Source organism: Miniopterus natalensis, chromosome X (assembly GCF_054644295.1).
Source record: "Miniopterus natalensis isolate mMinNat1 chromosome X, mMinNat1.hap1, whole genome shotgun sequence".
NCBI classification, from domain to species: domain Eukaryota; kingdom Metazoa; phylum Chordata; class Mammalia; order Chiroptera; family Miniopteridae; genus Miniopterus; species Miniopterus natalensis.
In genome coordinates, this window is record NC_142103.1 from 68,860,394 (window position 1) to 68,870,797 (window position 10,404).

Here is a 10,404-nt window from a genome sequence, read left to right on the forward strand (position 1 = left end):
TTCCTGAAATCTGTGTCTTTGACCTGCTAGCATCTATTCCCTGTGTTTTCCCTTGAATCCCTTTGCCCTCCTGCTTTGCTCAGCGTGTTCCTCTTTAGCATACTGTTATCCTTTGTCCCCAAGGAAGTCAGCTCCCTGGGGACAAGGCTTTCTGCAGGCTTCCCTCCCCTGTTGCATTATTCCCAGTCCCCGGAACAGTGCTGGGTGAAGAGTGTTCAGAACAAAGCAGCAGCTGGATGCGGGGAGGCCTCCCCTGTATCTCCAGTTCCATCCCACTCACGCGCCCCACCCAACCCCCTGCCCCCCGAAGACAAGCAGAAGTAGAGCAGGAGCCAGCTCTGGAAAAGGACATTTCTATTGTTCTGTTTACAGGGGTTTTTCAGCAGATAAAGAAAGTGCCAGCTGCTCCCACCACCTCCCCACCCAGCGGACCAGCACTCACACAGGCTCACCTCCCACTTGAGGGCGCTGGTGCCTCTATACCTCCAGCCGCCCCCTGCCCCCTTCAAAAAACTCACCCACCCTCCACCACAATGTTAAGACTTTGCTCCTAGGGGAGGGAGAGCCCTGGCGAGGGCTGCGCCAGCAGAGGGCAAAGCCACTGGGAGTGGTCCCAGGGGAGGTGCTCCTGCTCCCGCCTCCCTTGTGTCCAACTGGTCTCTGCTGAGCTGCCGGTAGGGCTCAGCCCACCCAAGCCTGAGGCCTGGAGACGTCCCAGTTGAGTGCCTGGATCCCAGGAGCCCAAGGGCAGAGGCAGCCACCCCCTCCCGCAGGCTGCAAGTCACCACGGAGTGCTAGGGCCCGGAGTGACAAACGGTGCTGAAGGAGCAAGGCCCATCCATCCCGGCTCCTGCAGGGACTGGGCTGGGGGTACCCGAGGGCAGGCAGGGCCCCGGAGTGACTCCCGGGGGACTGGCCCAGAGGCGCCTGGCTAACTCCCAGAACTGGATGACCAGCGACGGGCAGGCAGCAAGCTGGTCACACGTGAGGTTGGCTGGACTGGCACGGACACAGGCTTCGAGGCTCACCCGCAAGCTCGGGGCAGCGCAGGCGTGGCGGGAAACAGCCACAGCCACATGCCCGGGGGCCTCACAAGACGGGGTTCCGGTAGGCGGCAGCTGGACCTGTCTGCGCAGGCGCCCTGGGGAGTCCCAATGATGTCACCCACTAGGGGGCGGGGCCTCGTGCAGGGCGGAGCTCCGCGCTGCGGCGGTTAAGCGGGCTCTCGGAAGGAAGGGCCGAGGAACCATGCAGGCTGAAGAGCGAGGAGCAGGCGGTGTGGCCGAAGATGCGGAAGGCCGGGGCAGTCCTGGTGACCCTGGCAGCTCGGATGGCTCTGGAGGCCTGGAGGACCCCGGTACAGGCGGCTCGGGAGAGGCGGGCGCCGAAGCCAGTGGAGCGCCACAGGTCTCGCGAGCACTCAGAGCTCACGGGCCGGGCGGAGACGCCTTGCCAGGGCCCGTAGCCAGAAGGCCGAGACCACGACTTTTCCAGTTGTATCCTATTCGAGGAGTGGCCGGGGGCCGGCCGGGGGCCCAGGGCCCCAGGGGGCCGGGGGACAGACCTTGGCGAGGCAATGGGGCGGAGAGGAGGGCGTCAGCGGGGGGAGGGGTACGGACGGGAGAGGGGAGACGGGGACCCGGGTCCTGAGGGGATGGGCCCGTGGGGACCAGTTGAGAGGGTGGTGGGCGACGGCCTGAGGGACCAGGAGGAAGGGAATGGATGTGAGGGGTTGACACGGGTGAGAGTGGTCTGAGGGGACACAGCAGTCTGTATTGCATGGTGCCTTAACTGAATCTCCACTAGCTCCTTCATAGTGGCTTTCCGATCACCAGTGTTGGCAGAGATGGCCTGCGAGTACCTGGCCCCGGGCGCCCAACCCCACCCAGCAGCGGTTGAGCAGGACCTCATACTGTTGGACAATATTCTAACTATGTAAGTTCTAAAAAGGGCCACGGTTGGGGACATGAGGGACAGGTGGCTAGGGTGGCTCTGTGGAGGGTCGTTATAATAGTGAATTGGAGATCCCAGTAAAGTCAGGTATAACGAGACACGGTGTACCAGGCCTGTCGCCACCAGAAGGTCCAGAGTGATCTAGGTGCAGAGTAATCACCTTTAACATGATGTTCTTTTTCCTTCATTTAGCCGCCTGACTGGTGAAGACCCTGTCCAACTCCTAATTTCTCTCTCCTCCTGTCTCCACGAGTTTTCCCTGATGACTTGGAGCATGCAGCACATTTCGCCATATTTTTCGTTAAACCTAGACTGGAAGAGGCGGCATTAGACTAACCTACAGCCCCTCCCCAGGCAGAGCATCCTTCCCTGGGGCAATTCCCTACAGGAGTTGCCCCTTTATTATGGGGGCCTAATTGTTTGCTTGTATTGGCCCTTTGATGCTCTCAACTCTTGTTTCCCTGCTGCTGGAAGAGGGGCTTCTAAATTGTGTGTTACACCAGAAAATACAACTGAATTGTCACTCTTGTCTGAGTTTATTTTTAGTTACCGGGACTCCACATTTTCTTCCCCTTGTCCCCTGTTTGGAAGGGAGGTATGGATTCAGCCATTCTAGTCAATTGAAGACAATTTAGGAAATGGAAGAAAATGAATTGTGTCATGTCATTCAGCATTAACCGCTGTCAGTATTTGAAATAATTTCTCAGTTTTATAATTGCATTTACATGTTAAATGCACAAAAATAACATACAACGTATAATTTTTGCAAGGTCAAGATTAACTTTTTTCTCAACTATTTTCATTTAACATACGTGCTTTTCCTCTTTAAAGAAAAACTTGAAATACATGTCATTGGGTGCATAAAAGAAGCACAATAACTTGATTGTTGAACATTGAATGTTTCCATATTTCCCTCCTATTACAAATAGTGATTCGATGGAATTCTTCTATATACTTTTGCCTGATTGGCTTATTTCCTCAAGATAGATTCCAAAAGGTAGAATTACTGGGATAAAAATTTATGTTTCCATTTATGTATTTATTTAATTTTTTTATTTTTTAAAATGTTTATTGAATTTAGAGAGTGAGAAAGGGAGAGGGATTTAGAGACAGAAACATCAAGAGAGAGAAACATCGATTGGGCATCGAGCCCACAATCTGGGCATGTGCCCTAACCAGGAATGGATTTGTTCGACACTCAGCCACTGAGCAATGCTGGCAGGGCTCTATTTACTTTTTAAGACTGTTAGTCTATACTATACAATTGCTATGCAGAAAGTGTGCCCTCCCACCAGAATTCTTGTTTGCCCCCAATTTCTTTCTTTTTTTACCAGTGGTCTTGATTCCTGCCAAAATTAAAAAACGAACAAACAAACTACTTAGTTTGTTTGAGAAGATAAAACAACCCAGCAGTACTAGAATGAGAATTTTGTCTCTTACCTCTGACTTACAGACAGCTGCCTTCTCACTGTGTCCTTACATGGCCTTCCCTCTGTTTCAGGGAGAAACATGAGGATAAGCAAATGAGAGAAGGTTAGGGGATGAATGCATTAGAGGACTATTGCCTTGGGGATGCTTGAGCATTTGGTTTTTAAAAATATATTTTAACTATTATAATTGATGCCGTAATAAATATTTTGTTTAAAAAAGATAATATACACACATTTATGTAAATATACACAGCCCTGGTTTTAGTGGTGAGAGTTTTCAGATTATTGAGTTCATGATTTTGCAGGAAGTATAAATTCCCTCATGACACATTTAGCCAGATCTCTGTGATTTTGCTCCCTTACCTGGTTAGAGAATGAGGCAACATTACTCTACCATGTAGTGGAGCGAAGGATGGGGAGAAAGGCCAAGATATGTGGGTGCAAAGTTGATGTCCAAAATCAAACACAAGTGCCATGTCCTCATGGGAAGATAGGGTTTATCAGCCAGGACGCGAGCAGCTGTGTCCTAACGGACGAAGCCTGATATGTGACTGAAGTTGAGAGCCAGCAGCCAGAGTCGAAGCAAAGAGTACATGAAGAACAAGCGTGAAGTTAATTGGATGACCCCAGTCAGAAGAAAAAGAAAGCTGGTCGTGACCTTGCTTTTTACAGAAAGTAAATTTCTGAAAGAATCAAAGTTTAAATGGGGAGAAATGAAAGCATACAATTAAGTAGAAGGTGCAAAACTATAAAAATAAAGGAGAACTGATGAAGACATTTATGCATGATACAAAACCCAGAAGGCATGTATGAATAAAAATGGATCAATGTCTGACAACAAAGAAATGTTAAGTGTATTTATAGCAGACAATACCACAAAAGCAGCAAGTCGGGAATCAATTGGGAAAACTATCTGTCAGGCAAATAGTAAACAAAGCAGGATACAAATCCAGAACACAAAAAAATAATGTCAATGTCTAAATGCACAAAAGTCTGAAATTCTGTTTTGGAAGAAAACACCAAAAAGAAAGTGAAAAGACAAACAATTTAGAAAAAAAGTACTAACCCAAATAGTAAACAAAAGTCAGTACCTTGAAACTAAAAATATCTTTTAGAAATCAATACATAAGAAGACAAACAACCCAGAAGAAAATTGTAGAAATGACAGGAACATGGAATTCATGCAATAAGAATTGTGTGACAGCCCATTTAGATGTGGCATGACCTTATTTATGTAAAAAAATATATTAAAAATGCAGGTTAATATATCATAAGAAAAAATTGGGAAGAAAACACATAAAAGTGTTCATAGTGGTTGGTGCATAGACTCAGATTATGAGAAATTTTTACTTTCTAACATACCTTTGTATAAAACATGAATGATTTTATAAAAAGCATATATTACAGTTGAAAAAAAATTAAAATATCTAAGCATCCAGAACTGTAAATACATTCTTATTCCAATTGTGTTTCCCTGCTCTAAATATACATGTACATACATCTGTAGTTCAAAAAGAAACCTGAAGGAAACCATCAATGTTCACAGTGGTTCTCTCTGGGTGGTAATGTTATGGGGCATATTTTTTTCATCGTTTTATAAGTTTCTGTGACTGCACAACTTATCCAATGACCATATTTTACTTCCATCAGTGGAAAACAATGTTTTAGAATAGAAAACATGCAATAGAGATACTTGAGCTTTGTTGGAAGGGGGGATGAGGGGGCCTGGCACACAAAGTAGGATTCTCCAAATGTACCATCTACATTAAATTCTAAGCTCTGTGTTACTGGACTTGCTCCCAAAGCATCCGGCACGCATGTGCCAGCCCCACTGCGGAGCAGGAGCGTGGCCTTGATTTGATGCGACCAGTGTCTAGAAGGCACTTTCTTTCCCAAGGACCTTGAACAAAGCCCTCTTCACCTCCTTGTTTCGCATGCTGTAGATGATGGGGTTGAGCATGGGCGTGAGGACCACATACAGCACAGAGAGCACCCGGTCTCGCAAGCCAGAGTATGCAGAGCTGGGCAGGATGTAGCAGAGGACTGAGGTGATATAGAAAATACAGACCACAGTGATGTGAGCGCCACAGGTGGAAAAGGCTTTTCTTCGGCCCTGGGCAGAGTGAATCCTGAGAACAGCAGCTACAACGTGTATATAGGAGATCACGACCAGGGCGCAGGGGGCGAGAGCCACCAGGAAACTAAAGAAGAACAGGGCGAGTTCATTTGCCCGCGTACTGGAGCAAGAGAGTTTGAGCAGTGGAGGGAGGTCACAAAAGAAATGGGTGATGAGGCGAGGCCCACAAAACTTGAGTAGAGCCGCAAGGATGGTGTGGGTGAGTGCATTGGCCAAGGCAAGAAGGCAGGAGATTGAAGCCAGTCCTGTCCGGGTTCTTCGGCCCATGAGGACTAGGTAGTGTAGCGGCTGGCAGATGGCTGCGTAGCGGTCATAGGACATGGCTGTGAGCAGGAAGCACTCCCAGGGTGCCAGGAAGTGGAGAAAGAATATCTGGGTAAGACAAGCACGATAGGCCATGGTCCGCACCGGTGCCAGCAGGTGCACCAGCACCTGAGGCACCGTGTTGGAGATGTAGGCAGTGTCCAGCAGTGACAGGTGGGCTAAGAAGAAGTACATGGGCGTGTGGAGTCGGGAGTCCACTGCGATAAGGCTGACAATGCCCAGGTTCCCAACCACAGCCACTATGTAGACCAGCAGAAAGATGGCAAAGAGCAAGGGCCTCAACTCCACTGTGTCAGTCAACCCTTCCAGAAGAAACTGGGACACTAGGGTCCCATTTTCCAGCTGCATGGAACCACACACAGAAACCTGCACCTGTAGAGTCCAACTCAGAGTCAGATGAGGGTCTAAGTTTGGAGTCTCAGTCTGTAAAAGGGAGTGGGGAGGACGGAAGGTCCAGAGACAAGGAAGACAGGTTTCACGCTTACAGGAATACGACTAGAATTAGAGCAATGAGGTTAGGCTCAAGAGGCAAGTGGTAAGGCAGAGGCCAGGAGAATGGAAATGGTAACCCCATCAGCCTCCACAGCATGAGGAGGGGCACAGGCCTTGAAGTCACAGTGCATGCAGCTCCTGTAAGGATATGAAAGTCAATCCCTCAGAAACTTCTCCCTGAATAAATGACCCTGGACCTGGTAATTATCTGAAATGGCCCCATTATTTCACCATCACCAACCCAGCAAACCCCAATTCAGCATCAGCGATAAGACATCAGTCAGGCCCCTCCTCCTTGTCTGAACCTTTCAGCGCCTCCCACATCACTCAAAGTCAAAGCCAAAGTCCTCCCCACGGTGTGCCAGGCCCTCTGTGATACACGCTCTCCTCTCCTCTCTGATCATCAGGCAAGAGGTCCGTCAGCTCCTTGCCTGCATCTGCAGACTTATTCCCAGCGGCCAACATCCTTGCCTACTTCCTGCCCTGGTGGAAGAGGGCTCTGCCCTCTCATCCAAGGCTAATTTCTCTAGCTGCTCTCTTGGTCTCAATCCCCAGACATTCTTTCACATGCGAATGTCCTAAATGCCACGGAATTGTTTGCTTTAAAATGGTTACTTCCATGTTATGTCAATCTTGCCTCAATAAGAAAGAAAGCAAAATAAAGACTTTTTCAGACATAAGAGCAGAGATAATTTGCTGTCAGCAGAAAACCTGCACTCTAAGAAATGTTAAAGACAGTTCTCCCCAAGGAAGGGTTATACCAAATGGAAACTTGGATCTACATGAAGGAAAAATGAGTCCTAGAAATAGAAAATATGTAGGTAAATATAATTTTTCTCATTTAAAAATTTCTTTAAATATTAGCAAATTGTTTAAAGCAAAAATATTAACAACATAGTATGGGGGTTATAACCACCGCATAAATAAAATGTATGACAACAATAGTAAGAAGGACATGAGTGGGTAAGTATATTGTTATAATGTCCTTACATCATATGTGAAATGATTTTAAATTATTTGAAGGTAGTCTATAATAAAATGCATATTAGAAATACTAGAACTAAATATGTGTTGGAGATAAAGTAGAATTCTCAAAGTTATACAATCTAAAAGAAGTCATGCAAAGACAGAAAGAGGAACACAGAACACAGGGGAGACATATTTTAAAAATAGCAGGATGGCCCAGCCGGGCATGGCTCAGCGGTTGAGTGTCGACCTAGGATGCAGGTGATCAGGGTTCGATTCCCGGTCAAGGCACATGCCCGGGTTGCAGGCTCGATCCCCAGCCAGGGGCGTGCAGGAGGCAGCCGATCAATGACTCTCTCATCATTGATGTTTCTATCTCTCTCTCCCTCTCCTTTCCTCTCTCTGAAATCAATAAAGATATATTTAAAAAAATAAATTAAAAAAAAAATAAAAATAGCAGGATGATAGGTTTAAACTCAGCCATATCACTAATTACATTCATTGTAAATGGTCTAAATGCTGCAATTAAAAACTGGACATTGTTAGTTTCGATACAAGGGCAAAACAAAACTCTATGCTAAGCATAAGAAATCCGCTATAAATATAAAGACATAGATATGATAAAAGTAATAAGATGGATAAAGATATGCCATGCAAACTATAACCATAAGAAAGTTTGAGTGGTTCTATTAATAGCAGGCCAAGTAGCCTTCAGGACCAGGAATATGATGAGATGGAGTGCATTTGCCAGTGACAAAGGGGTCAGTTCCTGAAGAAGACATAACAACTCTAAATATGTATGCAGTACAAATAACAGCTTCAAAATGCATGAAACAAAGCTCACAGAAAAGAAAGGAAAAAGAGATAAATCCACAATCAGAGGCACATATTTTAACACTCCTCATTTAGTAATTGATAGAGCAATAGTGCAGAAAATCAGACATAGGAGAACAAATTAAAATCTAAATGAGTAGTAGGAAAGAAATAATGAAGAGCAGATATGAATAAAATGCAAAATGGACAAATGATAGAGGAAAATACTTGAAACTGAAAGCTTTTTTAATACCAATAAAACTGATAAAAAGTAACCAGACAATATTAGGAATGATAGTTGTGAACAAATTGCTAATTTAGATGAATTGGACAAATTCCTTGCATGACCCAACTTTCCAAAACTGACTCAAGTAGAATTAGAATACCTGAATATCCCTAAATCTATGAAAGAAACGGAACAGAAAACTCCAGGCTCACATGGCTTTATTACTGAACACTACCAAATAATTTTCCCAGAAAGTAGAGGAGGGGAAACACTCCCCAAATCATTTTATGAGGCCAGCATTACATAATACTCAAAGCAGATAATGACACTGCAAGAAAAGAAAACCACAGACCAATATTCTTCATGAAGTTACACACAAAAAACTTAATTAAATATTAGCAAATTTAATCTGGCAAAACATAAAGAGGATGATACATCATGACCAAGTGAGATTTAGCTCAAGAATAAAATATTGATCTCACATTAAAAAATGAATCAATGTCTCCATTATATTAGGAAAATAAAGGACAAAATACGGTCATTTCAATAGATGCAGGAAAAGCATTTGACAATATTCAACCACCACTCATGAAAAAAAACTCAGAAAACTACAAATAGAAGGAAACTTTCTTAATCTGATCAAGGGAATCTACAAAAATCCTACAGCTAACATGATACTTAATGGTAAAAGACTGAATTCTGTTGAACATTGTCCTAGAAATCCTAGGCGGTGCACTATGAAAGGAAGAGAAAGAAAAGATACAAATTGCAAAAAACAAAGTAGAATTATCTTTATTCAGAGATGACATGTTTGTGTAGATAGAAAATCCTATCTACAAAAAAGAAAAGTGAAATCTTAAAAATCACTATCCTTTATAATGGTGTTCCAAAACATGAAATACTTAGTAATGTACTAATAAAATGTGCAAAATCTTTACAGTGAAAGTTGAAAACTGTTGATAATAGAAATTAAAGAAAACCTGCATCAGTGGAGAAATATGTCATGTTCATGGATTGGAAGACCCAGTGTTTATTCTTAAGTCCTATGTTCTCACCACACTATTCTATAAATTTGATGTAAACCTAATAAAAATCCTGACTTTGCAGAGATCGACAAACTGATTCCAAAATGTATGTGGAAATGCAAAGAACCTAGACTAGGAACATCAAACTTGAAGGAGGAGAATAAAGTTGAAAGAGATAAGTATGACTAAAAGAGAATACAGACAAAATGGAAAGCTCATACTTTGCCAGTGGAAATGTAAGTTGGCGTAATCATATTGAAAAACAGTTCTTCAGTTTCTTATAACGTTAAACTTACACTTAACCCTATGGCCCAGCAAGGCCACTTCTGTTATTTACCTGATAATTAAAACCATACGTCCACACAAAGATTTGTACATAAATCTTCATATCAACTATATTCATAATAACCCCGATTTGGAAACAACCCGAATGTCCATCAACAGGTGAATGGCTAAACAAGTCATGATACATCTGTGCAGTGGAATACCACTCAGCAATAAAGAGGGATGCACTACTGAAATACCCAACAACTTGGATGAATCTCAAAATAAAATAAAAGTAAAAGATGTTGGACTCAAAAGAGTACATACTATATAATCCTGTTCAAATTAAATCTAGAACAGGCAAATCTAATATATATTTGTTGTCTGGGGCCAGAATGTAGAGGAGGGGATCAACTGTCAAGAGGCACAGGGTGAATTGTGAGAGTAATGGAAATGTTCTGTATCTTAGCTTTTGTTGTATATGCCTTTGTCATAACTCTTAAAACTATACTTAAAATATGTGCACTTTTCCATATGTACATTTTGCCTCAACTAAGTTGAGCAAAAACAAGATAGAGAAACATTAGCAAAAAGTGAATAGCAAAATGGTAGATTTAAATCCAACCATATCAGTAGTATATTAAATGTATATTTGCCAAATAATCCACTTTAAAAGCAGACATTATTAGAAAGACTTTTTAAAAGGCTGTACTACAGGCTGTCTACATGAGTCACAGTTAAAATATAAAGACGCCAATAGGTTGGGAGTAAGAG

The 10,404-nt window shown here is 43.7% G+C and overlaps 1 protein-coding gene across 1 annotated transcript; it reads right to left on the minus strand.

The window, feature by feature from the left end:
- Positions 1 to 5,256: 5,256 nt before the first annotated feature.
- LOC107540214 (olfactory receptor 3A3-like) lies at positions 5,257 to 6,192 on the minus strand. The gene has a single exon (XM_016216915.2). The coding sequence runs from the start codon at positions 6,190 to 6,192 to the stop codon at positions 5,257 to 5,259; it is 936 nt and encodes a 311-aa protein (XP_016072401.1).
- Between the last annotated feature and the right edge of the window lie 4,212 nt (positions 6,193 to 10,404).

What these genes read in the sequence shown, in the direction of transcription:
- LOC107540214 (XM_016216915.2), bottom strand. Translation starts at nt 6,192, where the DNA reads ATGCAGCTGGAAAATGGGACCCTAGTGTCCCAGTTTCTTCTGGAAGGG.